Source organism: Equus quagga, chromosome 16, assembly GCF_021613505.1.
Source record: "Equus quagga isolate Etosha38 chromosome 16, UCLA_HA_Equagga_1.0, whole genome shotgun sequence".
Lineage (NCBI taxonomy): Eukaryota > Metazoa > Chordata > Mammalia > Perissodactyla > Equidae > Equus > Equus quagga.
The window spans coordinates 16347314-16366631 of record NC_060282.1 but is presented as its reverse complement, the minus strand read 5'-3'; the positions used below and the strand labels follow the sequence as shown (position 1 = coordinate 16366631).

The 19318-nt window shown below is 39.4% G+C and overlaps 1 protein-coding gene across 1 annotated transcript in view; it reads left to right on the top strand.

Moving 5' to 3' along the window:
• Positions 1–19318, top strand: part of NSMCE2 (NSE2 (MMS21) homolog, SMC5-SMC6 complex SUMO ligase) — a 225959-nt gene that overhangs the window by 59040 nt on the left and 147601 nt on the right. Inside the window, exon 4 of the mRNA XM_046642352.1 lies at positions 18438–18591. Coding sequence (XP_046498308.1) covers positions 18438–18591 — 154 coding nt within the window. The remainder of the gene's footprint in view (positions 1–18437; positions 18592–19318) is intronic.

The window sequence follows — 19318 nt, the reverse complement described above, 5'->3', positions numbered from 1 at the left end:
GTTTCTCTCTTAAAGCATGAAGCTTCTGGCAATACGGACACTTTATTTTTCATTCTTTTGTGTCATGGCCAACCTGATATGAAGCTTTCTGAATTTTTTCTTTCCTGGGCTGCTTTTTTTTTTTTTTTTTTAGAAACATTTATGTCACATAATACAGCATTCTTTAAAATAGTGAAAATCCTTATATTCATTTCTCATGGGCTAGAGCAATACAATCGGTCATTATGAACAGTTTTAGTATAATTATTTCTTCTATCCTTTATTCTGTCTTAAAGTAATCATTTAATTATCTTCTAATGGAAAGTGATATTTAGAAAGTCCAAGTCAGTGTTGCTTAAAAATAGAAACAATAACCGAAAATAGTTTAATACGATTGCATCACATGGTTGATTTCCAGACATCCTGACTTGCTGGCTTTTTCCGTTCCCCTTGACTGACACCCGGGGGTCTCATGCACTTCAATGCCTGCCTTCCCATTGCCTCAGCTGTCCGTGGTTCTTGGACTGTTATTGGTACTAAGGAGCAGACCATCTGTACTCATCAGGTTACTCTGTGTCACCCTGAGGTTTATTTTAGCTCCAACATGAAGCAGAAGCCCAAAATGCCACATGAAATACTAAAGAGGAACTCTAAATGGACTAAATCCTGGGTGTGTTTAGAGCATCCCTCTTGCAAAGTCAGAAATTGTTTGATGCATGAGGTGTGGTTATACTGTGTTTTAAAAAGCCTCGGCAAGAACATCTATGCTGTTTTTTCTTAGAAGAAATTCTTAAGATATTACTTAAAGCCCCTATAAATAATATAGATGAAATTAGAATATGTTATCCCACGTTTGCTATAATAGTAATGGATAGAATTGCTTTACCAGCATAGAGAGTTAAAGTGTTTTGCCCTTGTAATGTAGAGTGTGTATGACCCCATTACAGTAATAAATTGTTTGGTGTTAATGTTCAGTTTAATTATTGAATTTTCCTCTACACCCATCTGCAGAATAGCTATGTGACCTTAAGCAGGTTTGCAAAATGAACTTAGTAATATCTGCCCTTACCTATCTCAGAGTGATTTCTTGATTTAAAAATGAGATAGCATCCGTGAAAGCACTTGAGAGGTAAAAGTACTCTATGAAGGCCTAGTCTTAGTGTTCTGTCCTCTTCACTTTTAATTTCTTTCTCTTCCCACAACAATGTCCACCACGAGCTGATTTGAATCAGTGAACTCTTCTAAACCACCTAAACCCAGAATAAATGGTAATAGGTGACTTGTGTCTTGTTCCCTCACAGTTATTTTCCCATCCCACAGCTTAAACTGGAAGGATGAATGTGTAAGTTTTAAATTCACTTTTTGTCTTTAATTTAGTCATCTTTTTGGTAAATGTTTATTTCTGTCCCCCCTCCTGCCTCCACCTCCCAAGAGATTTGCATAAATCTCATGTAACAGTTCAACAAGTGACTAATGTAGACTGGGCTTGCTGAGTTCCTGAGTCACTTTATTATGAAACACTCAAAGTTGAACATCTATATATAACAATGAGGAAATAATTTAAAACAATTTATACTTTCTGATCTGATGGTTTTAGTGACTAACTCATCAGGCCAGAGTGAAGAAGGAAATTAATGAAAATTCACAAAGCCAGACAAAATTAGCCTGAAAAGAAAGTCTGAATAAACCACAATCACCTTTACTTCCTTCTCCCCCTTTTCTAAGCAGTTGGTGTTTGGTTGGTAAGAGTGTTGGCCTGGGAAAAAAGATCTGGCTTCTACTCCTCGTTCTGCCGGGCTGTGACCTTGGACAAGTCATGTAACTTCTGTACTTGAGCTTCCTCATTTCTAAAATGAGAGTAATAATGTATTTTATCCTACCTACCTCACTGGGCAATTGTAGATAAAAATGAGATTACAAAATAGGAATGTGACCCCCAAAAAGATAAGTGGTTATATAATTATTACATCCTGACAGTCCTCATCTGACATCTCATATCTGAATGGCCACACTACTGAAGAGTGAAGGAGGAAAGGTACATTCCCAGTGTTTGGATATCTGAATTGAATCACGGAATACAATTCCCGATAGAAATAACATTCGATGGGTAGGTTTCCAGGCCTACCAATTAAAATGATTTAATCATAACAGTTCATGGTGATCCAATTCCTGTAAAACTCTAAGCCCATTGGAGTATGGGTATCAGTTTGGTGTTTAAAATGTTCTGGAGGACTTAACCTCGGTCTGGATGGTGGTGAATTCACCTCTCTTCTGGCTTCCCCAGTTAGTTGATACTTGCCTAGGGCTGTTGATGGTTTGATTTGGAAATGTCATCAGTTTCTACTCCAGTCCCCTGGCCCTTTGACTAAGAGAGTCTGAAACAAACTTTCTTTGCCCCAGGTAAGGGATGAGGAGCGAGCACTCTTGGAACTCTGACCCCTTGGATGATCACAGTAACCTTCGGTAAGGTAGACATGATGGACTCTGAGCCTCAGGAACATGCTCAGGTCGCATGGTTAGTCTCTAGAGGTGGGACTTGAATCTTGGTTTTTTGAAGTGTAATTCAAGGCTCTTTCATGACCTCTTCATGCCTCAAGACAGGTGTAGTTTGTTGAATTGACTTTCTCTTGTAGTTTTCAGTTGGGATGAAGAATGCTTTTGTCTCATCTCAGTTATGAAGTATGCTTATGATCTCACACATATCTTATTGTAATTTTACCAAAGGTAAAGATTTGGGACATTTAGTCTAAACAAAAAGTGACTCATCACATTGATTTGACATGCATAAGAGAGGGCTTCTGTTAGTATTAAAGAACTACTTGAGGAAAAGAATACTGTTATTTGGAACTGTTATATTAGAAAGAAGGAAAACTTTAGAGGAGCCAGTATTATTGACCCTTCAAGAACTTTTTGTCTGTGGTATATTTTAAAAGTGGCAGTGGTGTGAATATGAAGGAATTTTAGGGGTTTGAAGTAAAATAAAAAGAAATCTTTTTTTCTAGTTTTAACGAGATACTTTATGTTTGTATTTATTAAAATGTTCAGTTCTTCCCGTTATAATAGTAAGCCTAGCTAACATTTCTCTAGAGCTTGCTATATGCCAGGCAATACTCTTAAGTTGTATTTGGTTAACTCAGGTTGAGTAACTCTTTTCTTCTTGCCAGGTTAGCCTACAGATTTGTTCATGATCAGTTTTTATAAACAATGAGGGAGAAGTCTCTCCATGGAAGAAGGCAGTGATGTGGTCAGTATGTGGCGTTTTATGGAATGTGTAAAGAATGTGTCACTGGGATAGGGGAAAGAATACCGCAATTGGAATCAGAAGACCTGCCCTCATCCTTGCTCCTCCTCTGCCTAACTGTGTGACACTGGGCTAGTGACTTGTCATCTTAAATCTTCAGTTTCCTTACCTGTAAAAAGAGGATTATAGTACCTGATGGGGCTGTTGCAAGGATTAAATGAGATACTCTAGGTAAAGTACTTACCTTCATGTCTTCACAGGAGGTGAGGCTTCACAAAGTGGCATTCAGAAAATATTAATTGCCTCTTTTAATCTCCACACACAAGGTTGTTGTGAAATTAAGTTGGAAAACAGAGTATGAAAGCTGGCTTATAAATTTTTAAATACCGTCCCAGTGTTAGATGGTATTTTCCATTGACTGCTGCTGCCTTTAGCACTTCCAGAGTAAAATGTGTGGGGGAAGCAAGGAAAACAGGTTATGGCTAAAAGATCTGGATTTTACAGGTGGCCACCAGGTCTGGAGATGTGGGTGACTACACAATAAATGTCTTAATGATAGAACATTACACTGCATTATGAAATAGTATTGTCTGAGTTTTCAAACTTGGTGGCCACCCTGTAGTCTCAGCTCTGTCACTTACTAGGTGTTTGGTTTAAGGAAGTTATTTAATCTCTCTGAGTTGAAGAATAAGAATAAAATTATGTAAATTATTCTAAAAAGTGCTCTATAGTCTGTGAAGCATCTAACTGGTTTGGTTTTGTTTATTTTAACTTTCCTGTGGTACGCTGGCTTTTTGATTAGGTTAGTGATGGATAGAATTAATTTTCATTTAGTCAGGAAGCCTTTCTTACAGGAGGTGAATTGGAAAGTGAAAAGCAATTTGATAGCTTTAATAGTGAGAAGTAATTTCAAATATCAGGAAGCCTTATTAATTATAGAGAAGGCAACATCAGAGAATTTGATAGGCTGCTAGACTGGAGTGAATGGAGCCGGTAAAGGATAAGGAGCATAATGAATTGTTGGAGCATTAGTAATTCCATAGTCTTTATTGTGTTGGGTGAGATGTGATAACTGAGGGAAAGATCCAGCCTCATATCCTTGGATTGCCTTCATTCTGTGCTGTAAATATATGGTATAGTATAAAGACAAGGGATTTGAAATCAAACACTAGAATTTACTAGATTCTTCATGGCACTTAGCAATGTTGGAAGTTAGCTTAGAGATTTAGAGAAAAATATAGTATCCTGAAAATAGATAGTTTGCTTATTTTTTTCGGTTCTTATGGTCGTGTTAAATAGGTTTTCTTATAGATACTGAGCAAGAACAGAAGGAAGAAATCAGTTAGCTTTCTCTTTCTGTTTGATTGCAACATAAATGGCAAATTCATTCTTTTGGTTAAAATCGTCTAGTTTGTGGATGGTGTGACTGGAGGACTCAGGGAAGACACGGAGCATGGGGGAGAAGCTTTTACAGCCCTCACTTCAGCCACGTGTAGCTGGGGTACTCCCCAGTGACTTCAGGTGCTGAAGGCTGGTCTTCCTGGGCCAGAATGCCCAGAAGGAAAGGGCTTCCATGAAACTTAGTACTGCCCCATTCTCCTTCCAGGTCTTTTGCTTTCTTCAGGATAGAAAACACCAAGAATATATATATATATCCCTCCTACTGCTGTCTCTCCTCCACACGAAGTCTCACACAGACTGGGAGCAAGAAATAATTCTTTCATTGTTTAGATTCTAAAACAAGATGCCTCTTTACCGCCAGATAAGCTTTACTATCACCAACAATTTGTATAGAAAAGAGAAGTTCATCCAAATGTGTATAAGAAAATTGAAATCTTCATTAGTTAGGACTTTTCTAGGGATCTTGAATTTTGGTGGATGTAATACAGAGTAAGCAGGTAGGGAAGGGAATGGAACGAAGGCTTTGTGTATTGAGAGTTGCACTGAAAGAACCGCAAAGTCAATTCTAAAGCAAAGAGGCTATGAAAGAAATTATGCTAGAAGGATGAGAACAGTTTAGATAGGAAAAAAGATCAGTGGAGCTCTTTTTTGTAAAACACAGTGTTTCTTACATTAAACAAGGAAGTGTTAGAGAGATTTTTCTCAGTTCCATCTGCCCCTATATCTTTGAGGAGGTGAGAGCAAGAAAGGGTAGAACCTAACCCTTGATAGGAAAGTGTATGTTGAATGCCATCTGGGAAGCCTCTCTGTGACCGTCATTATGCCAGTGTCGAAACTAACCTGAAAGTCAGTTTGGTTGTTCAAAGGTCTCCTTAATCATGTAGTTAGAATATTTCATTTGATAAACATTACCTGGCTTATCATTTCAAAAACTGTTGGAAGAATTTTTGAAATCACTAATCAATAGATCTAATTTCTACAGAACTTTTATTTATTTATTTGTGGGCTGCCCTTGTTAAAAACATGGTCTGTTATGACCAACTCGCGGTGATTGTGGCAAATGGCTGCAAAAACACAGTTCTTTGTGTAACTATTAAGCTATGCTTAAACAGGTCCCCTTGACAGGCTCTTGGGAATTTCTGCAGTATAAACTGTATTTAGAAGGAAGGAGAAAGTAAACATTGGGAAGAAAAGGAAAAAAACTCTAGTTCTTTTCTGCCCATTGCTTGTTTTTGAACTGCACACTGCCCTCCATGGCCATTGGGTCTGTGTAATATCATGGTTTCAACCCCTGTTCTCCTTGTTACCTCGGCCTGCCTGCCTGACTTATATAAGATATGCGCTAATAAAAATAGAGTATTATTTTAGTGCCTAGTGTGTCTACCAGCGTAGTAGGTACTTTATACACATTACCATGTCTCCTCACAACCACCAAGCACAATAGGTGATATAACATTGTCGTGTAGCTGAGGAAGCTAAGGCTGCCGGAGTTGTGGGAATTGCCTGAGGTTACACACCTAGTAAAAATGCAGAGGCTCCTGTTCAGTTGTTCTCTTATTTGACTTCTCTGCCGTTGATAACTCCCTCCTTCCTGAATTGTTATATTTCCTTAACTGTCATGACAACACACATCTGTTTTTTCTTCCAGCTTCTGGCCACCTCTCCGTTGTCTCCTTGGTGGAGCCTACTTCATCTCTCCACCCATTAAACTTGGTATTCCTACCTGCTCTTTGACTCTTTTCTCTTGTCACACTGCACACTCTTGCTGAGAAAGAACATCTGTGCTTATAACTTGAATTACTGTCTTTGTGCCACTGAGGCCCAAATCCTTATTTCCATTCCAGATCACTTGTCTGAGAATCACACACATGAATTCATCATCTGTTTGACATCTCCACTTAAGTGTGCTCCTTAACTTCAGCATGTCCCGGAGACAAGTTTTCCCTTTGATTTCTTCTGGGCTTCTGTAATTTAGTAAATGGCAATGTCGTCCACCCACTTTCCTGCATCATAAACCTGGTTATCATCCCTGCTCCTCCTAGCTCCTCATATCTTGTATTCCATCTTCAAATTTTACTGATTTTCAAATTAACTCGCCCACCTCCACCCTCGTTTTCATGATCTTCAGTCTCTGGTGGCACGTTTCTTGCGTGAAGTGTTGCTCTCTTATGATGTGTTTTCTATCTAGAGAAACTCGAGAGAGCTTTCTAAATTGGAAATTGGATTATTTTGCCTGACTTTTTATTCTTCAGTTATTCCTTATTACTCTCAGGATTAAATTCAAACTTCTTTCCCCTGCTTAACTCTGTAGTCTCATTTTTTACCGTTGTTTTATGCTAGTTCTTGGAATATTCTCTTGCCTCTGGCCTTAGCACACATTATTCTTTCTACTGGGAATGCTCTTCTCTCACATTCAAATAGGTAGCTCTTCTTCCCTTCACAAACTTAGTAGCACTCCTTTTTAACAGCCCTCCCTGACGTCACCTGACCTCCGTCCACCAAGTATGTTACTCTCATGAGCTCTTATAACACCATGTGCTTAAGCAGTTTTCATAGCGTTTGTAGCTATAACCATGTCTTCTCTCCAAGACCAACTCTCAGATATACAACTATCTTCTTTTCATTTCCACTTCATTTCATTCCCATGGGCAGTTCACACTTAACCTTCCAAAACTAAGCTCTTGATTTTCTTTCTCCAAAACTGGCTGTTTCTCCAGACTTACCCACCTCAGAAGATGGCAACTGTACCATTTCAGTTAGTCAGGCCGAAATCAAAGCTGCCCTAAAAGTTCCGTAATTGTTTCACAGCCCCTATCTAGTCCGTCAGTAAACTCTGTTTCTCTGCCTTCAAAATATATTTGGAATCTGACCACCTCTTGCTACTTATTCGGGTGTCACCCCAATCTGTGCCATCACCACCTTTGCCTAGATGGCTGCAGTAGCCTACTAACATACCAAAAAAAAAAGATAGAGTATTGGCACTGATGTTAGCTCAGGGACAATCTTCCTCACCAAAAAAAGCATTCTGGGGATGTAATGTAACAAAAAATAGGAACAATAGTAACAGTATGATGATAGTAATACTAGTAAAAATAATATCACCAATTATCATTTGAGTGCTTACTGAGTGCCAGGAAGTGTTCTGTAAGTCAGCGCTTTCCAGTAGAACTTTCTAGAGTGATGGAAATGTTCTGTGTCTACGCTGCCCAGAAAGGTAGTCACTAGTTACGTGTGGCTATTGAACACTTGAAATGTGACAGTGTGCTGAGGAACTAAATTTTTAATTTTATTTAATTAATTTGGATTTAAATAACCACATGTGGCAAATGGCTACTATATTTGTATTTCAAAGCTCTAAATTCTTTTTTTTTAAAGATTGGCACCTGAGCTAACATCTGTTGCCAGTCTTGTTTTTTTTCTCCCTTCTTCTTCTCCCCAAAGCCCCCCAGTACATAGCTGTATATTCTAGTTGTAGGTCCTTCTCTTGTGCTATGTGGGGCGCCACCTCAGCATGGCCTGATGAGCAGTGCCATGTCCACACCCAGGATCTGACCTGTTGAAACCACGGGCCACCAAAGCGGAGTGCACAAACTCAACCACTCAGCCACGGGGCCAACCCCTCAAAGCTCTAACAAGTACATTAATTCATTTGATATTCATGACAACCCTATGACTTGGGGAGTTATACATGAGGAGACCGAGTTTCTGAGAGGTTAGTTAACTTGCCCAAGATTACACAGCTAGTATGAGGTAGACCTGAGATTGGAAGGTTAAATCCCTGGGTAATCTGGTTCCAGGACTGTGCTGACACCTTCTATATTACACATCCTTCATGTCATTCGCAAGAATTGAAGTTCCACAGGCAAAGGGTCAAGGTGACATGTCTGTGTTCTTGCTGCAGGGGAGGCTGAGAAAGTGAATTTCTGGTTCCTATCCCAGTGAGGTATTATTCCTAAGGTAGGAAATTCCCCAAACATGGGAAGGGTGTTCAAAAGATTCTAGACCAGTGAGCTTGGCTGCTCAAACTTTGTATTCTTCCAGGCTTAAGTTTTTGAACAGTTGCAACAACAACAAAATGCTCCCTACTGTCATGTTGCAGCTCTCTCTCATAAAAGTGAAGAACATACTCTCTCTTTGCCCAAAAGGGAGAAAGTTATAACATCTTATCGGTTGCTGTTGCCAAGTCCAGGATATTTGGGCCACACTTACTCCTTTTGTTACTGTGCCATTATGGTATTCTGTAACTAGTGAGCCACGAACTTACTTTTTATAAAATATTAGGAGAAAAGGAAAGAGGGAAATAATAACATAAATGTGTATGTGTCAGACCAAGGAAGAAATATCAGTGGTTGCTTCAGTCTTAGCTTTTGCTGTTGGTCCTGAACCCATAGTTGGTATTTTTAACTCTCTTTCTCCACCACTCATTCCATGTTCGTTTTGCCCTTTGCCAACTCTCAGTTGATTGTATGTTTTCATCTGACTGTAACACCTAGGCTTTCGTTCCTGGGTATCTGTGTTCTTGATGGTCCCACCTGTATGGAGTTGTTTCTGACTTCCATTATCTTTTACCACTAGACATGGCAAAACCAGGTGGTATTCCAGATTCCAAACACACACCTCCCTTTTCTTGTTCTGTGGCAGCAATCCTCTTTACCCTTGATAATCAAGATTCATTGCCCCAACCAGTTCTGTAACCTCGCTTTTTATCTATCTGTTCAGTGTCATGAGGAGCTCAAAATTGCTAGGTTGCAATTTAAGCTTCCAAATCAGCGGAGGCATTGTTGAGTCCCCTGGTGAAATCATTCTTCTCTTGGTTACAGAGACTGTTAAACCAGCAGAACTAGAGTTGCAGCCATGGGGGAAAAAATGCAAGTTGGTTATTAGGTGTGATGAGTAGGGGAGGAGAAGATGTGTAACTAGTTCAGCTTTGTCCCTTGGTTCCTAGGCCCATATGTTCTGGCTATCAGAGAAACAATGTCATATATTGTTCATGGATAATAACATCCTGTGGGACATTACTCTAACCTCATGAGGTGTTGTCTCCCAGGTAGCACTGGACTGAATCTTCAGTAGACGAGTTAGCATTCTGAAAGATCATCTTTCTGGATTCTTGGTAAGACCAGTAAGTCTTATTAGCATCAACCCATTGCTGTACTTTTTTCACTGCAAAATCTTGAGTGAGATACCATAGTGATAAATGAGGCATTTAGTAATTCTGTGGATGACAGAGGGATGGTGGACAGGAAAGACAATTTCAGATTCAGAATAAAGTGTCTTTTCATCCAAGAACTAACAAATGACTGCTAAAGCTTGAGGATATATGCTTGAAATGAAGTATGTTTTCATAAAACTAAGATTAAATATTCATAAGTTAAAATTAATGTTCTTTCTGAGTTGTTACTTAGAGGCACATGCAAAGCAAAATTAAGTTGCAAGGGGGGTTCGATGAGTTGAAACCATCTGTCCTTGACTCAGGATGACCTTGGGCAAGACGCTGAAGTACTGTGAGCTGCCCATTCCTCGCATCTGTAAAGTTGGGATAATGATACTTGTGTCTGTAAGGCTTTGAACCACTCAGATGAAAGGTGCTTGCAAGTGCAAAGTGTTTGTTATTGTTGTTAATAACAGTAATAATCCTCATCTTACCCTCTCCTCGGTATGACCTGTGTTTAAATTGAGCAGTCCTTAAAAAGGTTGTCTGATCTGATGTGTTTCCTTCACAGCACTTACCACAGTTGGTGATGGTGTATTTATTTGACTATTTGAATAATACTTCTTTCCTCCACTAGATCCCAAACCCCCTGAGAACAACAGGGACCAGGTTAGTCTGTTTGCTATTTCATCTCCAGTGCCTAGCATAGTGCCTGTGTCTGGTAGGCAATTGGGAAATATTTATTGAATGGATGAATAAATAATGCATGTTTCTATGAATTCTGCCAAAACAAACAAAATAAGGCAAAAAAACACACACAAAAAGACGCAGAGAGGCAAAATCAGCAGTTTGCCCCACCCACTCCCCAGTGTGTGAGAATCCTAATGCTGTATTCTGTGTAAATAAGTGATTCCTGTTGTTCATAATCTTACAATGGGAATGGCACCATGAGAAATTTATAGGAGTAATTTTCAAAAGCATCAATGTTTACTAGCAAGTGCACGTAGATGGCAGGTTGCTTCACTCAACTGCCATCTGTTAGACAATTGTCTCTTCTAACAGGACTGGTCCATTAGAACTAGACCAATAGCACTCACACATGTTTAAGCTTATTCATTTTCAAAATTACTCTGAAAGGCTTGAAGGAGGAAAGATCTTTCCACGTCTGGTTGCCTGCTGCTCGATAATGGTGTGTTACAACACCTTGGCAAACTATGAAGTCCATTCCATGTGTCATAATGGTCAACAAGGAAGTATTCTCTCTTAAGTGTTTTGTCAGAAGTCAAACTAAATAATGGCACTAGGAAACTCACTCAACTACAAATAATTGGGTCCAACAGAGTTCAGTGCAGATTGTGCAATTGACAACAGAAACTGGCATGAAATGAAGGGTATAATCTATGCTCGTCATCATTAACGTGTGATATTTTTTTTTTAGCAGGGCAAAGGCAGTACAGTAAACTCTGTAGAAAATATAATGTGTCTCCCTATGTACATGCAATTAGGTTATACTAGTGAAAGCATAATGATTCTTAGCCTGGACATGCCTTTCAATAAAAACTTTACCAAGGTTTTTAGCTACATAAAGGTGGAGACAGTGTTGGCCTATATAAATTTACCCTGTGCATGACCAGTTGGATTGGTGGTGTGTCACAAGTGTGGGCCAACTTCCTTAAATGTCTCAGTGCTTACTGTAATGCCTGGTACCCAAGTGGGACTCAGTAAATATTTTTTGAATGGATGTTCTAGGACCAATTGAGGCAGTTTTCTCTGGATTCCCAGCATGAAAGCACTTTCCATAGGCTTAGATCAAGTTGGCTGTGAATTAGAACTTGGGATATTTAACGTACTGAGCAGAACACAAATCAAATTGCTTATCACTACTGTGTGCTTGTAACAAACTTCTAAAGGCTGTATGATTTCCAAAATGTAAATCACTGGGTATATGTTATTTTGGGAGCCAAACATCTAACAGTGGATGTTTTGGAGAGGGTAAATCCATCGGAGTCTTGGTTGAGTTACAAGAATGACTAATTTTATCCTAGATTCTCACATGATTCAAAAGTGTGTGAATGATTCAGCCCATTAATATCCTTAGCTCCTGTGATTTCCCCTCCCAGTGAAATGATAGCTATAAGGCAATAATGATAATTGGAGGAGGAGACCTTGACTTTGCCCTGTGGCAGTAAAATGACACACTTTGAGTAATTGCTTGTCTATACAATATTGTTTGAAAGAAATGAGGTATATTATCATCATATGCATATTTAAAATTTTATGTTAAAACATGTTGAAAATAATGTGTAGTTTCGTATGGGTAAGGACCGAGTTCTGCCTTTCGGTTTGATTGCCCTCCCCTTGCTGACATAAGAGAAATAGTGCAGTCACAGGCGTGCTGGGTTCCAATTAAATGCAGCTAAACATTCACAGGTGATTTTGAGCTGAAGCTGGGCATTTAGTTGGAGAGTCTGTGGAGCTTTTGGAGATCTGTGTTTCTTCCTATTGCTGCGCCATCTTTTTAAACAACTCATTAATTAAAGGTCTAGATATTTTGGAGTCAGAACTTTGTGCATCTCTCTACTCTTGCTAAATTTCCCAGAGACCCAGTCACTGAGTCCAGTGGACACTTCGCAATCCTTATTTAGCTTGACTTCTCTGCAGCATTTAACAGAAATTGAAATTCCTTCCTAGACTTTTGGGGCACTTTCTTTTGGTTGTCTTCTTAACTCTTGTACATTTTCTTTTTAGACTCATCTAGCTGCCCCATAAGTCTGGTATTCTCTGGAGTTCTGTCCTTGGTCCTCTTTTATTTTGTTTGTATTTATTCAGTTTCCTTGATAATCTCATTCATTTCCACCGTTTCCATTGAAATCCATCACTGATTGCTCCACATGGGTGTTTCCGTGTCAGTCTGCTGAGCTGCAGACCTGTATATCCAGCCACCCTGAAGATATATGTAACGATAACAGCAACAACAGCTATTCCTTATTGAATATTCTCTAACAGCTCAGTGCTTTAATGCTTTGTTCCGTCTATTACTCTCTGCAACACTGCGAGGTAAATACTGATATTATTTTCTGTGTTCAAGTGAGAAAACTTAGGTTAGATGCATTTCGTTACTTTTCCAAGGTCATTCAGTTAGTAGTAGAGCCTTATTTGTAATCTCAAGTCTAGAGCCCAAGTTTTTAACAGTAAATACTGTGGATTAGCATGTCAGAATGGAATCCTTTACCTTCTCTTTTCTCCCCCACACCCCTCTTTTTCTGTTTTTCTCTGTCCTGCTTGAAAGGACCACATTTCATTCCTAAAGTAGAAGCCTGGAATTTGCACTAGACTCCCAAGTATTGTGGATCACAAAAGGACTTTTTTTTTTATGTCTAAAATATCTCACTTGCGTTGAATAGAGGTTTCATTTTCTTGGCCTTCAAGATGATATATTGTTTGGACTATACGTTGTTTTAAAAGCCAGAAAATGTCTCACAAATTCTCAATTTCTAACTTTTCGCTAAAAACCTGGGCTTGCTCTCTCGTGTGGCAGCAGTCATCTGGAGCTGTGTGGCAGCTTCCTCTCACCTGGGGCTTGTACCCTGTGTCGACACAGTCCTCACCACTTCCTGTTGTCCTACACTTATTGGGGGTTTCCTCAGATCCTTGCTTGTCCAGCCCTGTAGGCATTTATGACACCTGCTAAAGACTATTGTTGTGCTTTCTCAGCGGGTCAAGATCGTCTTCTCACTCTAGTTTTTGCCTTGGTGCTTGAATGATTTTCTCAAGTCAGATCTTTCACTTCCTTTCCCTTAGTGTTTTTGATTTCTTTTTCTCCAATGGCTCCTTCTTCTCAGTCCACAAACATGTTCAAGTCTCAAACATGCTAAAGTTGGAAGGAAAAAAATGAAATAAGTCTTCACAGTGCTGAAGTGGGTGTTCCTGATTCCTAATTAAGAGGGGAGAGAAATCTAAGGCCTAGAAGGATTGTCCCAAGAGCCACAATTCAGGGTGGACTCGCTTCTACCTGATCCCGAGGTCCCTGTTCTTTCTCCTCCATCATGTCAACTTCACTTCAAGCTACTATTATACTCTGTGCAAATAAGCAAGTCCCTTTAGTTCTCTCTTTCCCATGCTCTACTTCCCATCTCTCTCTTCATCCTTTTCCACTAGGCTTTATTCACTCACTCACACAGAATTCCTTTAGTTTCTTTTCTCATCTCAGTGCAGTATAATTTGGCCTCCCTGTAATTGGCTCATTCATCAAGATCATTCGAGCACCAACTATGCAACAGGCAGTGCACTGGACACCAGTGAAACCATCCTTGCCTGCGAGAAGCTTCACAGGCTAGCAGGTTGAGACAGATAAATAGTCCCAGCGCAGTGTACTAAGTGCCTAGTAATTCAATCCAGTGGTCTCTTTTTAGCCCTCATCTTGCTTGAACTCTCTTGCATCACTTTTCCCAAGGGACAAGCATCTCTTAAGGACATTTTCTCTTTTCTTCTGTAGCATTCTTCCCTCCTGGTTTTCTTTATTCTTTCTAGAGTTACTTATACATCTCTCTTCTTTTTCTTCCTTTGCTGTCATTTTAATGTCTTTCCAGCTGCTTATTAGATCTGTCCACTTAGATGTTATACAGACATTCAGAATTGCCCTCTTCTTTCCTCAAGGAAATGTTATTTAACTAATTGCCCATGTTAAATATAAAGTATTCAGAGTCACTCCCAATCCCTTGTCTTCCTCTCACAAAAAGACTTGCCCAATCTCCTTCAAAAACAGTGTTACAATTTGACCATGTTGCCAGCCTCTCTGCCGTTGGTTAACATACAGCAAGAGCTTCCTTCTCCCTTCCTGTTTATAGTGCATTCTCTATGTTCTCGTGGTATTATTACTTTACTCCTTAAAATCTTTCAGTGTCATTCTTGCTGCCTGTCATGTCAGGTTTCACTTCCGTAGCCTGGCTCCCAATGCTCTTCACCATCTGTTCCTGATCAGCTTTTCTCGTTTAGCTTCAGTGCCTGGCACATAGAGGGCACTCACTGAAAACTGGATGGGTAAGTGGGTGGTACATTAAAACCTGACTTTTTGTCTCCCAAGGGCAGTATTAAATTCCCATTATGTAAGTTTGGTGTCTGCTAAGTTTACTTCTCAGGAGTTTCTATCATTTTTAAATTATAATGATGTAAGGGGCTGGCCCAGTGGCACAGCAGTTAAGTTTGCATGTTCCGCTTCGACAGCCCCAGGTTTGCCAATTCGGATCTCGGGTGCGGACATGGCACCGCTTGGCAAGCCATGCTGTGGTAGGTGTCCCACATATAAAGTAGAGGAAGCTGGGCATGGATATTAGCTCAGGGTCAGTCTTCCTCAGCAAAAAAAGAGGAAGATTGGCAGCAGATGTTAGCTCAGGGCTAATCTTCCTCAAAAAAAAAAAAAAAATTCATTAACCCAGTGTATATGCTGAACTGTATTCTTCCCAAATTCATATGTTGAAGTCCTAATCCCAGTACCTCAGAGTGTAACTATCTTTGGAGATAGGGTTTTTAAAGTAGTTATTAAGTTAAAGTGAAGTAATTGGGATGAGCCCTAATTTATGATGACTCGTATCCTTATAAGAGGAAGTTTGGACATAGACACATACAAAAGGAAGACCATGTGAAGACATAGGGAGGAGATGGCCGCCTACAAGCCAAAGAGAGAGGCCTGAGAAGAAATCAACCCTGCTATCACCTTGGTCTCAGTTCTAGCCTCTGGAGCTGTGAGAAAATAAGTTTCTGTTGTTTAAGCCACCTAATGTGTGATACTTTGGTGACAGCCCTAGCAAACTAATACAGCCAGTGTCTTTTAATTCACTGAGGCTTTCAGTCCTGTGTCCAGGGACTTTATCCTTAGGAAAGGGGTGGACTAAGGATCTAACAGATCTCTCTTCCCATCTTAAATTTCTTTGAGGTGTTTTAAACTTGTCCTAGGAAAAGAGGGCCATCCTTACCTTTTTCAGACTAGATAGCACTTAGCATTGGCTACTCAAAGAATGGCTCTTTTTCCTTCCCCTTTTGGGATTATGTATCTATTTCTCTTGGAGATACAAACAAAGCAAGAAACCATTAAAAATGTAGTTAATCCCAGTTTATTGCATCGATTTAAACAGACAATGAATTTAATATTTTCCAGGCTCTCGTTTTGATAGCTAGAGTACAATAAGTTCTCCTTGCACTGGTTAGCTGTGCCAACTGCAGCATCAAATTTCCAGGGAAGATTTTTGCTGCAGTGACTTTATGTGTTTTACAGCAGTTCTCTTGAGATTCTGGCTGTGGGAGGAAAAAGTAACTTTGGATCACTAAATTTAGTTTATTCAGGTTTTACTAGCCACAGTTCAGGTTGCCATGTTGTCAACCTCAAAATGCCTACCCAGCCCCCCGCCCTCTCTCCAGCTCCTCACAGTGGACGTACTGGAGCTAGGGAAATTAATTATGTTGAGTGGGCATCTACTCTGAACTTTGTGTGCTATGATCTTGAACTTGTTTTATCTTGTTCTATCCAGTATGGAGGTAGAGGGTATCTAGTCACCGTGGGTAATAGCTCTTATTCGTGAGACATAAAGCATTATTAAATTTCCTTTCTACCTTCTCTTTTCCAAACTGAGCTTTATTGGTTCTTTAGCCTTGTTGGACTTATTTTAAATTTTAATTACATGTAAGACTTGTCATTAAAGCCTCTCCGTGTTTTTCACAACTCTCTTTGATGGTGGATCCCGCACTGGTTGTGTATCATCAATACAACGAGAAGACAGTCAATTCTTACACTCTGTACTATAAATATAAATTTAGGCATTTTAGTTTCATGCTTAATTTTCACTTTTGATTTAGCCGATAAAAACTTACAGCAAAAGAAGATTATATATAATTCTTTTCTCCATGACAAAGAGTATTCAAAGCAGATAAATTACAGATAACCTTTCGCCTTCATGTGCATTGATACTTAGATTCAGAGAGATCAGAAATAAATCCCAATAACTAGAACCAAAACCAAGAATTTTCTTTATTTATCTTGTAGTCTTAGCATTTCCTCTAACTAACAGGATGATAGTAGATAAGTCATTTAACTTCTTTCTATATCATTGTATTTATTTATGAAACCAAGGAAGGTAGAGGTCAAGATTTGATGATCTCTAAGTTGTCTTCCCACTCAGAAAATGTCCTGTGTTCACTACTCCTACGAATAAGAGTAGGTAAATGATGGGTTTTAGTGGGTGAGTGTGTTTGGAACTAATAAGATTAATTGATTTGAAACACGTATATTGAGTACTGCCTACTTTGTGCTGGGTGCTGGCCACACAGCGATAAATCAAACATCTTTCAACAAGTTTACATTTTATTAGAGAAAAGAGACATATAAAAATAAGTGCAGTTGAATATTACTGGGGCTGTGGTGAAAATCTAAGGTGTATTGGGGCACAAGGGAGAGGTTGGTGAATTTTGTTTGGTGGCAGGAACGTCAGGAAAAGAACATTGATTCAAGGGGCCAATTATTGAAGCAGAAGAGCAACTGCAGTGAAGTGGAGGCACCAGAGCTTGACGGTGGTGGCTAAGGAAGTATAAACAGTGGAGACAGCTTATTTTTTTCCGAGGAGCTGGCCTATAAAGAGAAAATAACTGAGGGGAGAGGGCAGGGATCATAAGAAGTTGTTTGTATTAAAATATGGGAGTAAAGAGCAATTTAAAGGTTTTGGGGGGAAAGAGCGTGAAGAAAGGGAAGGTTTATTCTGAAGGAGATCAAGATGGAATTAAGAAAAAACTTAAAAATAAGGTTGAGGGGCTGGCCCTGTGGCCTAGTGGTTAAGTTTGGCAGTCTCTTCTCCAGCAGCCTGGGTTCAGATCCCGGGTGCAGACTACACCACTCGTTGGCGGCCATGCTATAGCAGCGACCTACATACAAAATAGAGGACTGTTGGCACAGATGTTACCTCAGGGCGAATCTTCCTCAGAAAAAAATAAATAAATAAGGTTGACGATGGGTTGAGAGGGACAAATAGTAGGTAGATATGTGAGAAAGCAAACAGGAAAGTGTTAATTGTGGCACCTAGGAGGTAGACGAATGGTAAAATACAATTCTTTCAACTTTTTTGCATATTTGAAAATTTTATGATAAAATATTGGGAGGGGAAAAAAAGGATATAGATTTAGAGTTGCCTTATTCCTTATTGTGGCAGCAGATGGTGAAAGTTCAAGGTTGAAGTCTCAACTTTGGTGACGTAGGACCTGCTGGGGCAGAGGGCCAGAGAAGAGGAGTGTTAAGAGAATGAAGGATGGAATAACCAAACGGGGAGTAGGAGAGGCCACTGAGCAGGCCTGGGAAAAGGAAGACGCCATGATGCTCAGGTTCCGGGCAAGTTGGAGGACACAGTTGCACTGATGTAAGATTTTCTCCCAAGTTGTTGTCAAAAAGACAGCAAGTTAGCAGGGTATTGAAGGGATGGTTTAAGAAAGTGAAGAGTAAACGGGATGGCTGATTCCTTCCACTGTTGACCAGCAGTCCTAACCTCTCTGGTTCTCTGTTGGCGGGGGGAGTCTGTTGTCTACCTCATTATAGTATTTTTGTTTGGATGAAATGAGATAAAAATAACGTTTCGAAACTGTGTTATTGTTAACGTTTAACTAAGGTAATGTTATTGTCTTCCTCAGGTAAAAGAAGAACGTCCAGAAAAAATACCAGATCTAAAATTGTTAGTGCAGAAGAAATTTTTGGCTCTACAGGATAAGAATTCTGATGCAGACTTTCAAAATAATGAAAAATTTGTACAATTTAAACAACAGCTGAGAGAACTGAAGAAGCAATGTAAGTCAGCATGCTTTGCTTTCGTCTGGCTTTTTGAAATTACGGAACTGACTTGATGAACGGTCCCAGGAAACTGATTTTATAAAGTTTGCTTATCTGCTTGGCTTGATCCTCTTTCTAAACTGCTTCTTATTCTTGTTGCAATTCTGTATTTTGTCTAACTTTTGGTTCAAATCAGCCTGTCCATTTCTGAAAGCCAACAGTTTCCACAAAGTGCTAAGAAAATTCCCCAGCAGCTGGAGACAGTTACAGGGTATCTTCCCACCGTTGGCGGGGGGTGGGGGTGGGGAGGTTGGGAAAATAAAACTGAAAATTATTTTATTAAAATAACAGTGGTGGTTTTCAAATTTTAAACTGCTGTGCCAAGCTTTAAAATAACTATACTTTGATTCTAGTTTTGCTGCTTTGGGGTAGTGGTATGAGTGTTTTCTCAGACTATTTTTTTCTTCTCAAATAGAGACCAAATCCTCTTGATCGCTTCTGTCTTTGTGCTAGTATAAATTCCATGTGATTTTTAAATTTGTTGCCTTCCTCATAAACTTTATTATACTCAGGATTTTTAATGAACATAATTTTGGTTTAAAAAAGAGTGGGAAAAATTATTTATTACACAAAAAAATTTTTGTAGACAGTGTTTGACAGAAGTATATCTTTTCTACACAGTGAATACATATGTCCTTTCTTTTCCTCTTATTCCATGTAATCCACGTAATAATTACATATAATT